Source organism: Rousettus aegyptiacus, unplaced genomic scaffold, assembly GCF_014176215.1.
Source record: "Rousettus aegyptiacus isolate mRouAeg1 unplaced genomic scaffold, mRouAeg1.p scaffold_m13_p_2, whole genome shotgun sequence".
In the NCBI taxonomy this organism is placed as follows: domain Eukaryota; kingdom Metazoa; phylum Chordata; class Mammalia; order Chiroptera; family Pteropodidae; genus Rousettus; species Rousettus aegyptiacus.
Window position 1 is genome coordinate 17,034,676 of NW_023416295.1, and position 22,236 is coordinate 17,056,911.

The 22,236-nt window shown below is 36.1% G+C and overlaps 1 protein-coding gene across 1 annotated transcript in view; it reads left to right on the plus strand.

Annotated features, from left to right (window-relative positions):
• Positions 1-22,236, plus strand: part of ABCA12 (ATP binding cassette subfamily A member 12) — a 156,119-nt gene that overhangs the window by 43,472 nt on the left and 90,411 nt on the right. Inside the window, exons 3-5 of the mRNA XM_016150022.2 lie at positions 9,284-9,437; positions 18,054-18,145; positions 20,182-20,279. Coding sequence (XP_016005508.2) covers positions 9,284-9,437; positions 18,054-18,145; positions 20,182-20,279 — 344 coding nt within the window. The remainder of the gene's footprint in view (positions 1-9,283; positions 9,438-18,053; positions 18,146-20,181; positions 20,280-22,236) is intronic.

A 22,236-nucleotide genomic window follows, 5' to 3' on the forward strand; every position in this document is an offset into this window, starting at 1 on the left:
TATCAAAGCCAAATTAGTGAGGCGGCAGTTTATAAGTAAATTTTAGTACATTAAGACTCAAGGCCAAGATGTTTCCTTATGTAAAATGTTTTCTCCTGGGGAAAGACAAATACATTTTCAGTCCCATGTCCCTTTTCAGTTGGGAATATGTGAGATCCCGGGTTAAGGCATTGTTTCCCAAAGTGTGCCCCATGGAGCATTGGTTCCCAGGATATTGTCCAGGGCTATCCTAAAAACAGGAAGAAAAAGAAAAAAAAAGAAAGGAAGGAAGGAAGCAATATTCTGTGCTCACATATGTGAAAATGTGAATTAACCAAAGTTATTCAAGTTTTTTACTGAAAAACTTCTCAGAGCTCTCAATATGCAAATATATCCTGGCTCTCCCAGAACAGGAGATAGAGTTTAGTTTTCTAAACTCATTTTGCCCCAGAGTGTGGTTTATGCAAATCCTAATCTTTCCCCACTTCCCACACCCTCAATCTCCAATATCACATTGGAGGCCACTGCGATGGGAGAGGAATTAATTTTTCATTTCACTCCCCACAGTGCAGGCTTTGTGAGTTACCTATGTGGATGGCTGGGTGACATGCAACTTAGTTAACAATTAGTGCAGCACTTCCCTCACAAATCGGAACAAATGTGGTGGCCCCGGAGGAAGGAAGCACCCCTCAAGAGTACCCCCTTCCTTCGCTAAATGTAAGCTGATGTTGCTGAATCTGTGGAAGGGGGCGCTCTCTCAGGGGAGGGACGCAAATGATGAGGCTCAGCGTAGTGGTTCTCAAGCCACCAGCACCAGCCCACTCAGCCCCGTCACACCGATGCATAACCAGCTTCATATCAGTCATGCCTCAGAGGTCATAGGGCACTTCTCTGGTTAGCCACACCTAAGGAGAATCAGGAGGCTGAGTTTTATAGGAAGAATATCTTACAATGAAACGAGGGTCTAGGGATCATTTTTCTTTTGACTTTAATTTAAATTTAGAAAGAAATAAAACAGTTTGCAAATGGCCATGGCAGGGAGATTTTTAAAAACACAATTGCAAATTGCTGTTACTGTAAGACAGGTTTCAGACAAGCAAAATGTTAGTTACTGTTAGGCCTGTCTAACAATATAAACAGCCTTCACTCACCCAAGATGAATCATAATACTCAACATTCCTTGCCAAGTGGGAATAATGTGACTGTATTAATGAGATTCTTACTTTTAAACTTCCAGATTTAATCCACGTGGGAATTTATTATCTGGCATATATATGTTGTTATGTCTCCAAGCCTTGAATGAAACCATTTTGTTTACAGTTTAAATAGATCAGGCCATGACCTTGGTGACCCATCATTCAACAGGGTCTCCTTAACATTTACAAAGGAAGGGGCACATCCTATTCTGGAAACTCAGTAAGGTGGGTCATGGAGCCATTTGGACTGACCATCAAATCAAGTGTGCTCCTTAAGATCAAGGAAATGACATCCCAGCAAGAGCAAGGGCCCAAGTCCAAACTGCCTCATCTTCTTATCTTAAAAAATAACAAGAGTAATAAGCCAAGGATAAAAAGAAGGTAGGACTCTTTCACTACTTCCTTTGTACCTGCAATGTCATACCCAGAGTCCCAAAATTATCTCCACAGGACACTTCTTGCACCATTCAAAACCTGTTGGCTGAGTATTTAGAAAAACTCTGAAGGAAACGAGGACGTGGGAAAGATCCCAGCATGTAGTACAGCATCTCAAGTGAACCCCCAGGGTTTATTCTCGTTCTCTGTGGTTCTAGTCATTAAACATATACAGATATCTACCTTTTGAGTGTAAGATCTCCATACCCACTGCTTTAAGAATTAGATATCTTGCTTCAGTCCTCACTGCCCCAAACAATCTACCTTTTTCTCCAATGAATTTGAACTTGGAAAAGCACCTGCACTATGAAGCAAGACTTGCCTGGGGAGAATTAGGAAGAATGTGTCATGGCACCACACCCACTGAGCAAGCAGTAATTGAAGTGCTGCACCAGTTGGTGCAGGTACATATTATGAATTACTAGGGAGAGAAACACATCATGCAACACTCCTAACCATTCATTGGCTCAAGGTACAGAGATGGGAGACCAGGTAGAGCTGTAAAACCCCAGCCACCATGTGGAAAATAGACAAATGTTGCAACAGTAGTCTGATGAGCAATGGTAACTCATGATTTTATGTGGCCTTTCCTCTTCAATGTTCATAGAACCTTACACAAGCTTTATCTAATTAATCTTTCCTGTTCCCTGTGAGGCAGCAAGGCCCATTATCCTCAATTTGGGAGATGTGGAAATAGAGACATAGAGAGGTTAATTTACTCCTGGTGATTCAATGAATCAACAGCAAAACCAGAAGTGGTACCTGTTTTTCAAATTTTCAGTCTGTTCACTCAAAACTTTAATGAAACTTAGGGGAACAAAATGTCATTTTTATTATTGTCCTATATCATGTAGTTCTTGCTTCATCTCTGGCACTTTATTTTTCATGTGACCTTGAGCAAATTGCTTGTTCCTGCTGAGATTATCTGCAAAATGGGTATAACATTTGCCCTGCCTACCTTACAGGACCACCATGGGGCTTGTGTGAGATGACAATTGTTTAATTCATCTAAAAAACATGAAGTTTTTTTTTTTAAATCAATGTTTTATTCTTGATTTTTAAATGTTGTTTTTATACTTAATAATTTTGAAAGGTCAGGAAAACAAGTGACTTTTACCTGCATTTTATTTAATAAAAGTGTAATGAACTTTGAAACCAGGCTCTCTCTCTCTCTCTCTCTCTCTCTCTCTCACACACACACACACACACATAATTCAGTAATAGTCTTAATATTTGTTTGTTTATTTATTTATTTATTTATTTATTTAATCACGGTGACATTAGTTAACGAAATCCAGTAAGTTCTAGGTGTAAATAAAATTCAATAGTAAGGCAAATGTATATATTGCATTGTATGCTCACCGCCCAGAATTTGATTTCTTTCTGTCACCACATATACGAGCCCTTTAACCCCATCTACCTCCCACTAACACCCTCCGGTTTTTTAATGTTTAAATGAAAAAAAGTGTTTTCAAATAGAAGAATGAACTTAGCACCTTACTCAGCGCCAGACACACAGTAGCTGTTCAGTAAATATTTATTGAATAGGTGATAGATGGATTTACTTTGTGGATAATAAATTCAGTGGTTGATATTATGGATGTCAATGTGTAATAGATTTTTGAGAGAACCAAGATAAAGAGCTCATAACAGTAAATGCTGTTGGCTTTATTAATCAATATCAATGTATCCATTTTTAAGGTACATGAATATAACACAATACTATCCAATGTAATTATTATCCATTAAACTTACTATATTCATTGTTATCTTTTGATTTTACTAATATTGGGTTAAAATTTGAAATATTATCCTACAAATAATAAAGATAAATGTGTATATTACATTAAAGTCTTAAATCATGCAGGCTTCTTGTGACCCTCACAGTTTATTCATTAAGTTATTAATACAATTAATAATTGCTTGCAATGTGTCAAGCATTGTGCTAAGAATCATATAAGGATTTTTCTTTCTTCCAAGTAGCTTATTTTCTACCCAGTCTCTTAAAAAATGCAATTTTATCAAGCTCGTCTCCGTCCGAAGATTCATATTCATATCAGGATTTAACCTTAGACTAAGGTCTCTCTGGGTCATACCAGTGGTGGTGGGGGGGGAGGGAAACCCTTATTCAGAAGAACTGGAATCCGTTCCTTTGATCTTACCTGGTGATAGGGAACAGGGCACCTCACCTCAAGGAACAGCCCAATCCTACAAATGGAAAGTGCATGCTAAGGAGAGCAGTGACAGTCTTACGGGTTCCTGATATAGTGTTTTGAATAATTTGAAAAGCTAGCTTTATGTCATTTATCGTTTCAATTCCATCTTTAAAAGTGTAATTAAGAACAAAATATGCTCAAAAATTATGAGAAGGTTAAAAAAACTTATTTTAATAAAATGTTACAAATATACTTCTGGGATTCCCATATTTTCTTTATTCATATTAGTTATTTGATTATTTGTAGGTGAAGTTTCTGGACATGCTTATTTCATTTTGTATATTTGTCATGGTAACCAATTCTTATCGTGGTATTTCACAGGGAGACTTATCATTTGCCTGATCGGAAGGCTTGAGACTTGCTCTTCCAATATGACCCTGTATACAAAACGTTAATTAAAATGTAATGCCTCAAATGAATGACTTCATATTTAAAAAGTCAGATTTTTTTTTCCTTCCAAGATTTATCATTCATGTCTTCACTGAGATAAAGACCAAATTTCTTTAACTTGGAAACACAAAGCTACCACCTTGATTGAGTTCTGACTTGCTTTGAGAAAAGCAAAAAGGCATAGTGGAAGTTCTTTGGTCAAAAAATTATAATATCTACAAACGTCACCAAGGCAGCCCACAGGATGCTTCTTGAGCCTAATGATGTCACATGGGGGTAGCTTCATTACTGAGAAGACTATGATATTTCCTTCTTTAATAATACAATAAATAAAAAATAGCACTTCTATAGATAGTGCCAATGAGCAACATACTCTTGAATTTATTATGGAAGTGGGTAAAAATCCTTCTGTGGTGGTAAAATAGAAAAGGGAGTAAGGGAAGATTTTGGAAGAATGTACATTCTTGACTGTGTCAAGTAAAGAGATAGAGGGGTACGTAAAAGAAGCAGGAGTAGCAAGAGAAGAGAGAAAAGATGAATTGGAAACTGAGTAAACAGAGGAGGTGATGAGTGGAAAGGACAGAAAAATAATGTAGAAATAGGGGGAGAAGAAATATTAACAGATACTAAGTAGATTTGATTGAGATGAGGGAAGAAGAAAAGAATTAAAAACAAGAAATGAACAAGGAAGGAGAGGGATGAATGTAAGAAAGGTTATCCTTCCGAGAGTCAACAAACTATAGCCTGTGGGCCAAATCCAGCCTACTCCCATATAGTAAATGAAGTTTTATTGGAATACAGTCATGTCCTTTGATGTACATGCTGTCTATAGCTGTTTTCATGCTACGATACCAGAGAGTTAAGTAATTTGTGATGGAGACAGTAGACTGCAGGTGGACCCAAATTTAAAATACTTTCTGACTCTTATGAAAAAGTTTGCAGTCTAATTCAGTTGTTCTCAAACTTTCAAGTACCTCAGAATTACCTAGAGGGTTTGTTAAAATAAAGATTGCTGAACCTCACCCTCTGAGTTTCTGATTAGGGAGACCTGGGGTGAGATCTCAAATTTTCATGTCTAATGAGTTCCCAGGTGATACCGATGCTGTTGCTGCAGGGACCGCACTTTGAGAACCACTGCTCTATCTTTACATTATGTCACACTAAGATTGCTGTGAATAAGGGCTTTTGTGCAGAAAAGGATAGGGAAATCAAACTTGATCCCCCTATTAGATAAACGAATGTATTTTCTTCGTATGGTAATTGTTCACAAAGTATCTATGTTGTTTTTTAAATTCTTAGAACCGAATCTTTTTCATAAGGCTATGTTCATTCTTTATTATTATCATTATCATTATTATTATTAATTTGTTATTATTTATGCCTACAGCACCTGGTCTTCCTAGGTGCTCTCCCATCCAAGTACTAACCAGGCTTGGCTTAGCTTCCGAGATCAGACATCGGGCTTGTTCAGGGTGGCATGGCTGTAGACCATAGACTGTGGCTCTACTGGGGTGTGAACCCAGGACTTTATGCATGTAAAGCAGACATGCTAACCACTACATTATGAAACCACATTCTATTTTTATTCTTAATGAAAAAGAAATTTGATTTAATTAAAAGCTTGGCTAATTGGTGATATGTTTCTAAAAGTATTTTATAGTCTGGTTTGATTCTTCTCCCTGAAATAACAATGGACTCTGTAATAATTACTGGACTGTGTCCATAATGCTGACTGGGAGAATAATGTCTCCCTACCTCTGGGGGCTCCTTAGAGAACCTCACTGCCTCTGCCTGGAGCCCCTAAGAAACTAAGCCGTAAGTGGCTTGAACTTTGCTATCCACTGACCCCACCTCTCTCCCTAGCTGGAGTCTTCTGACTCTAATTTTCCTCATGAAATTACAAGTTCTTTAATAATTTTTCTCCTAGAAATGGGCATGAATATTTTCCTGGGTGTGCGATCTTTGGGAATCGTGATACCAAGGATTTTATCCTGCCTAAACATTCCATCCCAAGACCCTGAGATCTTTCCGCCTACCCCCATGCAAGTAGTGCTATGGTTTGTGCACTTGTAATATTTCTCTATTTGTAGCTGTAACTCTGTGCTCTGGTTGTGAATATGGGAACCAATTATTAGTCTTCGCTTTCCATGATCCATGATTGATGCATGGAAGTTCTATGGGATAGAGAAATGTTCCTCTTTTTCCTGCATCCTAGCATTTGGGAATATAAAGATAAACATAATTTTGGAACTCGAAAGTGCCAGAGACACCTTCAGAGTAGAATGAGTTCAGTTTAGGATTACTTTCTCTTCAAAATATGTGATGGTTTCATTCCGCCATCGCTCTGAGTAGTTACTTTCTTGCACCCATAACTGAGGTGGGCAGAAGATTGAAAAATCTACTTTTTTTTTTTTTTTTACAGGAAAGAGACAATGAAGTTTAATTTCAGTTAATTATGACTTGTTAGTTCTGGAAGATTTATAGGTTTTGTGAAAAGTTGATGTGCATGAGAAAGTATGTTATGGACGTCGAAGAAGAGTGAATGACAAATGTGTGTGACATATCTAGCATAGCATGTGGAATACAGCAGGCGTTTAATAAATTAGAGCTAATGTTGCTTCAGCAGTCCTCCTCTTCTCAATGAGTGTGTAGTTCTCGGTTAAAAGATGATGGTAAAATTAGCAGTTCTTGCTCTGCGTGACACTGTGTTAACGGAAACTTGTGTACACCTAAACCAATTCCTCATTTGCATTAAGCCCATTGTAACTGGTTAAATATTAGTTATCAAAAGGAAAAAAAACTGTGTAATGTATATATTGTGTGTACTTTAAACACCAGGGGGACCTGTTTTTAAGGAAATCCTGTGATGAATTTTCCTGTTGAGTAGGCATTTCTACAGATAGTAATATCAAAGCAATTTGTGAGTTCAAATTTTTCAAATTCCTTTCTAATAATGCACAAATTGTAATAAATGCAGAATAAGTAAAATTTGAGGTAATGCGCCAACTCTTCCCAGGTCTTCATCCCATGACAGCTTCTTCCATTTTTTCCTCTCTTCCTGTTACCTACAACGAAAGCTTCTCTTGAACTTCCATTGTTTTCAGCACTGCCTGGCTCATTGCTACCATCACCTTGATAAGTGGCATAGAGCAGAAGGGTTATTGTTTCTGTTGCCCTTCTATTTGCCTTTCATTCAAACAACCTACTGCATGTTTTTGACATGGAGTTGGAATAAGCAGACACACACCCTGAGTAAGTGGCCACAGTTGAGATCTGTGTAACAGGGTGGATTACCGTTAAGGATGAAACTCCACTGCAGAATTGTAAAGGTTGTGCTGTGTGCAGTTCACTGTGGCAGAATGTTGTCGTAGAAGGATAATGTGAAACTGTTAATGGGGAATTCGACTGTGACTCTCCAGCTTCTTCAGGGAATTGAACTAAAATGAAAACATTGCAGGGTCACTGCAGATTTCCCTTGGGTTTAATATTAAGAAAGACACTGGGCCTTCTGGTGTCAGAAAGAGAAGCTGCTTACAAGAGTAGTGAATATTCTGGTGGATTTAAGGTCTTTCTGATTCCTTCTGAATTTTAAAAACTTTATTCATACAGGTATTATTTTACATGTTAGTTTTCCCTGTGACTACTGTACAAGTCTCCATAAACTTAGTGTCTTATAAATAACACCAACTCGCTATTTTATAGTAGTGGAGATCAGAAGCCAAAATTTAGTCTGAGCGGCTAAGTATTATGGTATTGGCAGGGCTATGTTCCTTCTGGAGGCTCCAGGAAAATTTGTTTTCTTGCTCACTTTTTAGTTTCTAGAGGTTACCCACTTTCCTTGGCTTTTGTCTTCTTTCTCCATCTTCACAATCAACAGTATAGCATCTTCCAATCTCTCCATTTTTTTCTCTTTACTTTTCATCTGGCCAATTTTCCTATACCTCTTGCTTTTTATTTCTAATTTTATTGCTTTATAGATTTACGTTTAAGTTACTTAGGTCAAACGTCTATTTTTTATTTTCTCTGCTAATACATGAATACATTCCTAACCATGATGCTCTTAACTATTTTTTTCTCCATTTTTTCTTCCTCTTTCTTTTTATAATGAAAACAGAAAATCTTTTTAGCAGATTCACAAGAAAGTTAAGTTTTGCTTTTTAGTCTTCAGTTTAGAATAACCTTTTTGTTTCTATATCTGCCTTTTTGGAAAGTCCATTGTCTCTGTATTCCCCCTAAGGAGGAATCTAGTGTTTCAATATAAAAACTAATTGTGGAAAGATTTGTACTTCACAGCTTGCCTATTGTCTTAGCTCATGTGTATGCCATCATCACATTTCATAAAGCAAATGTTAAAGTAAAGGTTACACAACCCTTTACTGTTATAGTTCTTGTTTCCTGTGACATTAATATTGAGGAAAATCTGCATATTTATTTACATTATTTTTATTGGTTTTTAAGTAAGAAAACTGTTATGTGTCTAGGATAATTAATTTAGCTCTTATGTTAATTTTTGAGGTGACCAAAAACATTTACTGGTAGCTGAAATATAGGCTGCATTTGTAAAGACTTTAATTATAAAAAAAGATATAAACATCATGGGAAAAAATAGTTAATATATTGTCAATAAAAGTAAATCAAATTCATATGAGTTATACCACCGAAGGAGGGAAATACCTCTAGATTTTTAAATATGCATATATTGGTATGTTTTAAAAAGATTAGGACTATTCTCATCATACTGTTTTCTGATCCGCTCTTTTTTAATTAATGATATATTATAAACATTTTTTATATTATTTGCTAACATTTTTATTGGTTGCATTGCATTTTATAACAGGAATATATTGTGATTTATTTTTAAAACACTCTAGAAAGCACTCTTGCAGCTATTTCTCTAGAATAAATTTCAGGAAGAGGAATTCATGAAAATCTGAACTCTTTAGGTACATAAGAGACACAGACAATCATAATCTAGAAGATAATTTCATAAAACAGAGTTACTACAACTATTTTTCTTCCCAGGCAAATTTCGTAATGATATAATTATTGTTTGTTTTCTGATTTCAGGTTACCTTGCACCTCGAAACCTTCCCAGCACCGGCTTCTTCCCTTTCCTGCAAACCCTACTCTGTGACACAGACTCCAAATGCAAAGACACACCTTATGGGCCACAAGATCTGCTTCGTAGGAAAGGGATTGATGATGCACAATTTAAAGACAGGTAGGGGCACTTCCCAAATGCATTCAGTTGTTTTGAGAGGCTAGATCTTATTTCCTTATGAAATAAATACCCAAAAAGCTGTCCTAGGTTAGGGATATACCTTTATCTTACATATCTACAAATGTAACAATCTAATTATGAATGAACAGTGTTGGTACAAGCTAGAATTAGCATGTTTATGTATAATTAAGCATAATATATTTTGGATGAATTACCCAAATTTGGCTTTTTAAACTGGGTGACCAAGACAATCTTCCTTTAATTCCCTCAAAGATTCTCTATCTCATCTCAAATTGAAGTGATACATTGCCCTACAACTTGTTCACAAGCATAAGATTCAGGGCAATGTCAAGGGCATTAACTCTTGGGAGAATGACATATTTATATCACTCTATGTGTTACCTCCAGATATAACAGAAACCAGGAAATGCAAACAAGGAAATTAAGGGCCTAGAAATTAATGTAATAAAATTGAAAGTATACTTAAGTGAATAACAACCTTTAAATGATGCTAATGTGTGTCCTATTGTATAGTGCGAAAACCAGCTGAATAATAAAAATAGAGAATCTAGACCATTTGCAATCTGACCATTAACAATCTCAATTTTCCATGCTGAGATTCTAACTCTAAAGAGACCACCCAGGAGCCCAACTATCTATAGAAATGCAAACAATTTTGTAATCTGAGTTGACCATGATATAAATCTGATAGAGATTTTCTAAAACTGTATCTCAAAAAAAAAAAAAGACTATATTTATCTATAATCAGAGATATTTTGTTCCAAAATTTTAATCTAAATTCCTTAGCCTATAGCACCAGTTTTCCTTAAATATCATCATCATAATTTTGGTCATCAAATAATATGGGTGATACTTTAAGAGAGAGTAACTACAAACTGTTTAGCATAAAATATAAACATGTTGATAATTGTCATGAGAAATAACTTGGTACACACATAATTGTCAAGTTGCTAATTTGTCATTTCAGTTCGTCTTGTTGCTTAAAACATTCTGATGCCCATTCATTTACTCATTAATTTAGTCACGAAACAATGACTGAGAAATTTCTGTGTGCCAGCCATCATTCTAGGCACTGTGGCAGAAAGGTGAATCAGACAAATTCTTTAACCAATTGTTGCTTGCATTCTAATGGAAGAGCCATGAAAAAAAAAAAAAGTGAGCAAGCACATAAATAAATAATATAATCACTGATAATATGATAGCAAGAAAATAAAGCAGATTAAGAAGTAGAAATTGAAAGGTAAGAATTTAATAGAGTGATGAGAGAAGGGGACATTTGGGTAAAGACCAACAAGGACAGGGAGAAAGCAGCACCAGTATGTGAATATCTGGAACAGAATGTTCCAGGCAGAGAAATAGCCAATGATCCTGAGGTCGGGACAAACATGACCATTTAGAGGAACAGAAAATCAGCTAATATGGCTAGAAAATAATGAGAGATGATGAAACTGGTAGTGGATATATTGAAAAAGACCACAGGAAACAGAGTGTTTAGAATCTAATATGTAGGGAAAGAGAAGGGATTTGCATTTTACTTTTAATGTAAAGAGAAGCCATTGGAAAGTTTTAAGCAGAGAAATGACACGACATATTGTCTATGAGACTAACATGTTCTAGGTATATACAAAGCTTTATTTCTGCTAACACTAGTTTTTCTCTGCAAGCAAACTAAAAGCTAACTAGGGCCTATGGCCTCTTGTGTAGTCAGTATAAAGGTAAGGTGGAAGTATGGCATTCTTGGTTCAGCCAGTTCACAGATGGTTTACACATCCTTTTGTGAGTGGGGAGTTAGGTGAGATCTATACCTACATTCTAGCAGGGGAATAAAATATTAAATCAATGACAATAATAGTAGATAGTGTAATGAAGAGTGCCAGAGGATGCTGAAGCTAGGTGCCTTCATATTTAAAATAGAAAAACTTTCATCTGGAGAGATCGGGTAACTCTTCATTAAGAGGCTGTGCTCGAGATGAACTCATGCATGAACCAAGTGTTACAGAAGATACAGGAAGAATTAATGTCCATTATTTACAAGTTAGATTATAGCTTTACCTAGGGCTCTCTTCTTTATACTTTTTTTAAAAATGAAGAACATAGTAACTATGAGGGAAACAGTTAATAATATCTGAGAAGTATATAAATATACTTCCCCCCAAAGAAGTATTTTTCTATGTAATGTAATAGAGAACCAAACTCATAAAAGTGGCCCAAAATGAGCCATTGAATGGGTTTTGGAACTAGGATTAAAATCCAGATTTATTTTATCCTCTGTTGATGTCTACTTTTTCTTATTTTATCCTAACCTTCAGATGTTTATCTAGCTCAAGCTGTATATTGTTCAATATTCAGTATTTTCTCTAAACTACCAAGTAATTGGAACTTAATCTAGAAAATTATGTACAATAGTAAAATTGCATTAATTATATTTCCCACCATGCTATTAACTTTTATGTTTTATATATCCATGAAATGAAACTGAGCATGGTTACTGGATAAGCCGTTCCACTAAATTGCTTCCCTTTGGTGAAGAAAGATTCACCAACATAGCTTCATTAAGAAACAAAACAGTCTTCCTTTTCTGTTTTATAAGTAAGGAGAAAAAAATGCCATTTTTGGCCTCATCACAAGAGGCCCACCATGTTAATTGTAATAGAATGCTCTCTGGAAGACAAGATCACACAGCAGTCACTTCTTGCTGGCCAGTTGCCAAGTGTTCTGATGTGTTTTTGCATTGGCACTATCTTTCTGTTATTAAATTCATACTTCTCTAGGCAATAGCTTCAGGATGAGGTGCTGAAAAAAATCCGATGTTATACTCAGCATCAACTCTAACTAGCTGTCTGGGGAAAAAAATGATTACACTTACAGTTTTCTTGCTCATTTGCACAATGGATGATCCAACATCACAGGACTTACCCTTGTAGTCCTTCCTCCCTACACTGCCTCCAAGAATGCTTCAGAACAGTGGGAGACCTGGCGGTGCTATTGCTCACACAGCTGGCGAATGGCAAAGATCAGCCTCCAGAGCTCACAGGATCATTATCTGAAGAAGTGATTCAGCATTCCTCCAGATCCTGTAGGGGGATAGCCTGTATGGATTTGCTCCTTATCTCTGTCATGTTGACGCTCATCCACGATCTGTGGTTTCCAACATACTTCTCCTCTATTAAATGGCTCCTATAGAACTTGAAACATAGCTAATCTATTTTATTCTGGAATAATTTTAAAGTTCCAAGGGTTTTGTTTAGTATTGAAAAAAATGTGTTTAGAATTTGACCTCAAGATATTATTGGGAATGTAAGGTAAGAGGAAGTAGAACAACATGTCTTCACTTGACTATAAAGATGAGGTAGAATGTATATGTCTAATATTGGATTAATTTCAGAGTCATTTATGAACATTTAGTCATCATTTCAGTGAATATTCATGAAAAAATAAAAGTTAAAATTTTATTTGTGAAAAAAACAAAGTGGAAGGATGTCTTACATGCCGTGTGTGTGTGTGTGTGTGTGTGTGTGTGTGTGTGTGTTTTCAAATTCTCTCCTAAGAACAGAAAATACCCTAAGAAAAGGCAACATACTGAGGCATCTCTAAATCTGAACATCTTAACTGATATAGATTGTTGATTGGCAAGTGAACCACCTAGAAGAGAGGTATATTTTGAACACTGGCAAACAGAATTATACCTGAAATATGGATGACTCTGACGAAATAAAGAAAACAATGAAAAAATATTAAAATTTTTCTTTTGAATGACTTCTGCTTGGAGATAGCCAGGACGTATAACAGCATCAAATCACAGACAGGGGCTTGATGCTATTGCATTGTCCTTATTTGTAGTTACAAGTCAATAATGAATGTTATCTGGATCTGGGATCAAACTGGGCTTAGAGTACATCCCACATCTTCTTTCCAGGTGTCACTACATACCCATATAAGTGTGATACTGGAGAAAAAGAGGAAAATATATAAAAAGTTAACTAACCCTTTGAGACAAAAAAAGAATATCGAAATTTTCTTTCCAGGATTTGCCATATGTGTCTTTTCTGGTAGGAATTCCTTTTATAGACAGAATGTACCATGGCACACATGGATACCACCTACACAGGTAGTCTTTCCACTCACAGGAAATACAAAGACACCCAGTAGAAGTGCATAAGTTGATATAGAATTTATAGAAATGTGACATTTCCTAAATGTAACTATTGGTAGACATGTCTGAGAAGAAGTACAATCTACTCTGGGCCTAGTTTTCCTCCCGGTATCTGAAATTTAACATTTTGAGTCCAAGAAGTTTTCTTTATTGAATTCCATTCCAAAGCTGAGTCCTAAGCCCTATTAAGTGCTTAGGACTAAGCCCTATTAAGTGCTGAGGCAGATCTACTTTAGTATCTTAGATGAGAGGCCCTTAGCCACCTCCATATTACTGTACATGTGGCTAGGTCCAGAAAAAGGTAGATAATTGGTACCATGGGCCACTAGGAGATTTGATTCAGATTTTCTTGCCTCACCCAGGATATATTTTCTGGATTCAGCTAGACTTACATGCCAGATTCAGTGGTCATCTAAATTTTGTATAATACTCTAATGTACCTCCCAGAGGTATCCAATATGAGATAAATTCTCTGAGACTTCCTTAGAACTAGTCAGAGTTCCTGAAAAGGATTTATAAGTTTCTCAATTTGGTCCTAGGGAGTAGGAATGAGGATCAGTAATCATGGAATAAATCCATATCTGGCATGGCCTAATATAGCATTTCTCAATTTCAGCCAGATAATTCTTCGTTGTGCTGTGCATGGTAGAATGTTTAGCAGCATCCCTGGCTTCTACCCACTAGATGCTAGTAATACCCTTCCTCGAACTGTGACAATCAAAGATATCTCCAGACATTGCCAAATGTCCCCTGGGATGGAAGGAATAAAGGTGTCCCCAGTTGAGAACTACTGGTCCAGCACCAGGGTGAAGGAAAAATTTTAGGGTGGCAAGAGGTTTGAATTAAAGTTATGATTCTAAGATTTTGATCTACAAGAAACATAAATGATAACTCTGATTTAGTGGCCCCTGTCATTTGTTTCCTTTATTCCCTGTGCATATTCTTCTTTAGCTGATACCATTAATACACTGTAATTTCTGGCTTTGTTATTTTACTTGCCCGTTATATAATATATAGCATGAATGCAGTAACTGTTAGTAAGTTAATGAGTGAATATGGTGAGTATGGTGTAAGATTACATGCTTGTGACTGTGGTGCCATTCCTGGGGGTCTCCTCTTTCAAGGACCTTTGCAGAACCAAGTATACAACAATGAAGGGCAGACCAGGCTGTGTAAAAAAGATGCTTTCTTAGTGTCAGTTATTCCAAGTAATAGACTTTACTATCTAGTATTCAATGCTTATTACTCACTTAACCTCCTACCATTTGCCAACACAGGGCACTGTAGATTTTTCCCCAAAATTTCCAAGTCTAAAAAGGGGGAAATTTGTCATTACTATGAATGGAATACCCCTTTTATAAGTAAATTGATAAATTAATAATAAAATGAAGAAACCGTGGATGAAGTCCTTCGCCTTGTTCTACCTCAGTAGACAATGTTTGCTAGCTCCAGATCTATGAATAATAAAGGTGCATCCATCTGGTGTCCAGAGATCTTGAAAGTTCTAGTGTTCTAGACAAAGTATATGCAGAGCATAGATGCATAAGTATGGGACTTCGGCTCTTGCTGATGGTGAAGTCTGTATCTTTGCACCATCTTCTTTTGTGGGAACTTTGACAGTTAATATTGCTAAGTGCTTATGATGACAGGGACCAGATAGACACTTGATAAGCACATCTCATACAGTATTCACGACAACCTTGCAAGATAGGTATATCATTCTTAATTTGCAGATGAGAGAGACAATGACAGGTCTTTTAGGAAGAGGCAGAGTGGAGAGTCTGAAGGTATCCACTAACTCCAAAACTCTTTCGGCTACACCCTAGCAAAACTGTCTCTTTTTATTTAATCAGCCATCTAATCTTATGGTCCAGTACTGTGTTAGGTGTTTGAAAAAAAAGATGAATGAAACATGGTGCCTACTTCCAAAAATGTCATAGCCTCAAATAGAGAAGTGATAAGAATAGATACACAAATTTAATACATTTATAATCAGTATAAAATTTGTACAAAGTGCTTAAATCGTGTCAAATAACAGAAAAGATACTGTTTCTCACTTATCATTCTAAGAAGTATATAGTGCTCTGTCTTTATGCAGGGTCGTGCTAATTATAAAGTTCAGATTGCCATTACTAACTCAGCAAGAGTGACTGTCTTCCTGCCCCCTTTTAGTAATTAAATGGGAGTTAATAGAATTAATTACCTTTGCTTGAAATACAGAAGTGGCTGTATTTCAATTTATAGCCTTAATTCATCTTTTTATCCACAACACTATTTTACATTTCTATTGCAGTTTCCATTTTAGAGAGTTAAAACAATAGTTTTGTAGTGCAGTGGCAGTGGACACATGCCATCACACCACACACTGTAAATGCAAAATAAAATGGGAAAATTTGCAGGCAGATGAATGTCAAATGACGCACATGGTATCCTGGGCTCTTACACCAACAAAAAGGCCAGCCAGGGCCACACAAAAGAAGGTGGACCACCTCCTCACTACTGTTAATGTGGAATTCATTCATGGGAGGCCATGTAGCCGTGGACATTTCCTGATCAAGGACAGGTCCAATTGAAAAAGAGGCCTCCTTGTCTAGAAGCAGCCATTTGAGCAAATTTAGAACTGCTGATCCAGTGGCTTGCTGGGAAGGGATGAGCTTGTTTTTCTTTTGTGTGTAAAGAATAAGAGTAGTTTTAGGGCTCTTATCTGAATGTGGGAAGATGGGCAAGGAGTCCTCTGTATACAGCTTTTGCTTCTCCAAGCTCACACTCTCTTAGTTTCCTATTGCCTGTCTCTTTCTCTCTCCTTGACTCCCTTTTATTATGCATCTCTCTTTTTTTTTTCTTGCTCTTTCTTTATTTACTTTGATCTCTGTCATTTTCCTTTGGTTTTTGTTGTTGTTCCTAATTCTTAACATTCTTATGAAGGCAGTTTTTCCCTTTATTTTCACAATGTGTTGATATTCAATAGTCTTCCGAATGGTATTTCAAACTGAAATTTTAAAAAATGTTGAGAAAAAGAAAAGTGAACCTTACTTTTTTCAGATTTTCTAAAACTTCTGTGTGAGAGAAGGGAAAATGTTCAGGTCAATTCTTATTTTTATTTAAACAGTCTCCTATCCAAATAGTCAGCATAAGGAATATAAAAATATTGAGAAAAATAGTCATGGTCATGAATAATTCAAAGAGGCATTAAGAATGCAAAACTTTTTAAGCAAACAGTACGCATTAGAAAACATTGGAAAAAAAAAACACTAGGAAATGAAAACAAATATCACCTCTTCTTATCATGTGCATTAAAAGGACACACTGAAAGAAAAAACACTGATTTTTTTTTTTCCCAATTACAAATCATACAGTACCTTGGAACCAGGATTTAGATCTTGTTTCTAAAAAGGGAGGTGAATGGAATCTCAGGAGTAAGCAGAACTTCTTGTTTTCCCATCGTTATCTTGTTCTATCTCTCCTTATGTATCATAAGTAAGCTTTTTTTTATATATATATAAACAGCTATACAAAAGTCACCTACTTTCAGAAATTCTGAAAAATATTCAATCCTGGCATTTGGACTGATTTCATTCTTGAAATATATATACATTAATTTTAGGCACTTACTTGAGGTATATCAGGTGTTCAAGAAAATATGATTATCAGCATTTTAATAATAATCAATTAAATAGGAAACGAATTTCCAAAAAGAGGGTTACTAAATTGTGAGGATAGCCAATAATGTTTTTTTTTTTTTTTCCTAAAAGCTATGATGATCACATTATGCAGGGAGTCCTGGTACCACAATGCTATTATTATTGTCTTGATACATTCAGTACAATTAAAAATTGACGCATTTCATTATTCCTTTATTACCTGGTACCACCTATAATGACACCAACCACAGTGCCTGTAGCAGACTAGATATTCAACAAATATGTGGTTTTTTTCCATCTTTCTTTAATCTGTCTTACAAGTATTCACCTTTGACAATCTTCAAAATGACATCTATAATTTCATATAGAAAACTTGTTTTTCTTTCAAGGTTAACAAATAAGCAGACCTTTGCTTCCATTCCTGAACCCCCCTTAGAGTCTTGCATATTTGGGATCTATTAAGATTTTTAAAGAAAGAAAATATATATATATATATATCATAAATACTTCCAAATTTTAGCTCTAATGTCTTTTTAAAATAATTTCCTTTTTACAAGATTAAAGTAAAAATAAATATGTTAAACCTTATCTGGGCCATTTTAGCTGAATAAAATGTACCTTAGGAGACCTTATATATCCATTGCTGTATGGTCAGGTGAGCACTTCCATTAAAAACCTAGAAAGTAGATTAAAAGTTTGAAAGCCTTCGGAGAGCCCTGGAATCTGCCACATAATACATTGCTGTAACTAACTGGAATTAATGTGGGTGAAGTTATAGAGTTCTTGCTTTTTCTTCTGTAGTGCAATTCTGAGAAAGTCATCCAACCTGCAGAAGGACAGCAATTTATCACTCCAGAGCACCGAAGTTCCAGGACGAAGGCACGCATCACCAGGTAAGCTATTCTCTCCAGCTGAATTTAGCACAGCCGGTAAAGAGCTAATCTTTAAAAGGGTTTATACTTTCCAAACAAAGATGAAACTCCTAGAACATGCCTGAGAGATCTACATGTTTATTATGGTTACCTAAGTGTGGCAGTGCAATTATGCAAAGTTCTTGAGAATAATTAGAAATTAAGTTCTTAATGAAATACTCTCTGGGAGCGAAAGCCTAGTTGGGACTAATATGATGTTGAGAATTGCACACTGTCCTAGAATTGACTAGGCACTCTTTAATTTGTGATTAGATGATGTGGGGAGGGTTAGAAATTCCAGGAATAAAAATTATTGAATGGAATTACAGAGATTTGTCCAAACTTTTCATCTTAGAGATGAGGAAGGAATTTGACACCCAACAAGGTTATGTGCCCTGGTACTGGGACAACTGCCAGGCTGGGACTCTGTCGGCCAGAGTCTTACTCCTCTCAGCCGGTGCTCAGTATCACAGTCATTCAGTGTAATTGTGAACTTCCCCTTCACTCACAGCTAAGCCAGTGGCCTTCAAACTTCGGTGTTCAGAAAACCCTAAGGCTCAGCTTCCTGAGCCTTATGCCAAGTGATTCTGATGCAGATGGTCTTGAGAAGCCACACATTGAGAATAAATTCTTGAAACAGCAGGACCCTTTCACATTCATGTGACAATATTTACTGAGTGCCTGCTATCCTGTAAACACTGTCTTAATGGGGATATATTAAAGAACGAAATGAAGACTCCTGTATGTTGGAATATGATTGTACTCTGGAAAAAGAAAAAGTGCCTTTAAAAATACCATCAAATATTTAAGATTTTGCGACATTAAATAACATTCCAATACAAGCTGAGGGACCAAATGAAAAAAGTCATGTGTTAATGTGATAGGATTATGGTGGTGAGTGAGTGGTTTTGAGGAGTTAAGGTTCTGTTATGTATCATTTGTGGGTATTTGGCTGAGTGGGTTAAAGCACTGTAAAAACAGGAGGATAGTGTTATAGTCTAGCAAGTGTGCTTTGCTCGATAGCCACGGATTCCATTTTTCACCCTGGCTGGTCATCTCACAAATGTATTGCTTTGGTCTATAGAAATCCATTGGTATGGCTTTTTTTGTTTTCATTAAATTTATTGGGGTGACATTGATTAATAACACTGTATAAGTTTCAAGTATACAATTCTATAATACATTATCTGTATGTGGCAGTGTGTGCTCACCACAGTTGGTAAATTCTTCAGCCACATGGGCACAAGAATAGAGCCTAGGCCCTAATGGTGATAAGTCAATATATCTTTGAATATAAAGATTCTTTGCTGTGAAAATAAAGTATTTCTGTCCAAAACTTATAAAAGTTAACATACTGGCTTAATGAATGTCCATGCTATACATATGAACAAACCCTTCTAGCTAATGCCATCAACCCAGAACTCTGCAACAGTATACATAGTACTAGGTGAGGCCACTTTGGAAATTATTTAAATAAATTATAGTTTGAACTAATTGCTTTAACCCATTTATTTGATCTGAAATACCATTCAGAAACCATTTTGGGGAGAAGAGGATTTATGATTCTAAGCAGATTTCAGCCTCCCAATTGAATAATTAAAAAGAAAACCATTATCACCAGATGTGCATTGGCAGATCCTTTGAACAGATGTTGGATATGATGGATCTGTGGAGCTGGTGGAGGCACCTCACACAGGCCTGCACAGAAATGATTCAGTTTATTAGGCAATAATATTGATGATGAAGTTTAATGACATTAACTGGAATGAAAGCAAATCACATCTAAAACGACTGGAAAACAACCAAGAGCAGACCAAATCCATCACAATTTTGTGTGAAAAGAAAAACTAATGGAATTTACATTTTGCCAGTATGAAACTTTCCTGGAAGATGCATATTTAAGTACTTTCTTGCTGTGGGGCATATGAGGGACAGTGATAGCTATGGATTCTTTTGCGAACCTGCCCATTTTTGCGTATGTGCGTTTAGAATCTAATCCGTTCTTTCTTCTACTACAGCTACAGTATTTCCCAGTCCGAGTTCTGATTTGGAAAGCACTGGAACAGATACTTTCAATGGTAGCCAAGTCCTTGCCAGGATCCTTGGTTTGGAAAAGGTAATTTCACTCAGTTTTGTAGTAGACTGATAATAAAGAGCAGTAGAACAAATGCCTCTGAAATTAGTGGAGGAATAGCCCAATTAGGAAGAGGTTTGGGCTGTCTTTTCCATTTGGAGTAATATCTCAGGAAGAATTTTTTCTTAGAGCCCTTTTTTAAAAAGTTTATTTTTGATACATTCTGACTTCTTTAAGATCTTGAATATTTATTTACTTCCCTGTTAAATTTCTTAATCTAACTTAAGACTTTCCTTAAGTAAGAAATACAGTGGCATTATATGTGATCTTTTTATTTTTTGAAGCAAGGAAGAAAAAATGCTATATGAAAGCCAGCAAAGCTCTTACACTCATTAAGCTTGCTGCCTCACTCATACTGATAATGCCTTTGGAGAAAGCAGAACAATGGAAAATATCTCCCCAAAGTGGTAAAATCCTTTTCCTTGGTGGAATTTACAGAGCTAATCTATGGATTTCTCTCTGTTTACTAGTCATTTTCTTTAAGATTCCAGATTGCAAGATAATACATATAATTTCTATCAAAGGTGTTAACTGACAGCCTATAAACTAAGTGTGTGTGTGTGTGTGTGTGTGTGTGTGTGTGTGTGTGTGTACAGGGATTTCAAGAAGTTGAATTTAAATGCCTTTAGGCAGAACAGGCACTCTTTTATTAACTATAATCCCCACTTTTCCTTATTGTCTTTCATCCAGCCAGATTCATATATTTAAGTTATTTGGCTGGCCCCTACAGGCATTTGAGTCCTACTTTACATGCTCTTCAGAAATTAAGAAGAGGTCAATTTCAACATTTTGCAGGAGACAAATATCTCTCTCTCTCTCTCTCTCTCTCTCTCTCTCTCTCTCTCTCTCTCTCTCTCTCTCTCACACACACACACACACACACACACACACACACACGAGCATTTGAAATAATATATCCATGTCTTATTAAGGAGACATTTCTTCCATCTGAATCATAGGGACATATTTCTGACTTTTATTCATATTCCAGTGACTATAAGCACTGCAGTGTATATGTCTCTGTGAGTTACCCTTGAGTTAATGCTGTATAACTCAGAAATCTCAATAAACTGGTCTATGTAAATAAGCCAAAGGACAACATAAAAATGGATGCCAGGAAAAGGCACCATACTCATCAAAGCAGTTTTGCCAGTGCTGGTTGAAATATAAGACTTTCCCATTTAGTGCAATCTAGAAGTTAAATATATAGTTTCATTAATAAATAATACTTGAGATAACTAAAGCACCCCGTCTGGCCTAGGAAGCCCCCAATGTACTCAGTTAATTCCAGTTCAAAGCATGCCCAAATCAGGCTAATATGTAAACCAAGCAAAGTTATTCTATTCCATTCTATTTCTTCCATATTGGTCCTAGAAGCAAACAGTCTTGCATTGGATCAGTTAAATTATTTAATATCTAGAAGACCAATATATTCACAAAAAGGCCACTCCATTATGTTGAAACTCCCAAGTTTTCCTTCTCATATGGAATAAAATTTCAGAATTTTGTGAGACAGCATAGATTCATATATCCAGTGGAGATGTCAAAAATGAATTTTCTATGTATAGATACATATTTTTAGAGTAGTTGAAGCAAGGGAGGGATGTAAAAATTAGGATGAGATATTGATGCCCATGTCAGCAATCTCTCGGATTCCTCTTTCTCTTTACCGTTTTCTGCAACCCTTGCAAGAATGAGTAGAGAAATCATTTTTGGGTGAGCTTATGTGCAACGTTAGGAAAGAGATATGGATAAATGACTAGACAACCTGGCACTTATAGTATATTCTAGAATAAGTGGATCCTGTTTTGTTCCATTACATTTAGAAGTTGAGTCACTATAAAGCATAGTATAAATTTTGTGATGTAAACTTAAGGGGACAATGAAATTAGTTGGCCATCACTCTACAGAGTTATATGAATTCATTATTAAGTAGAAC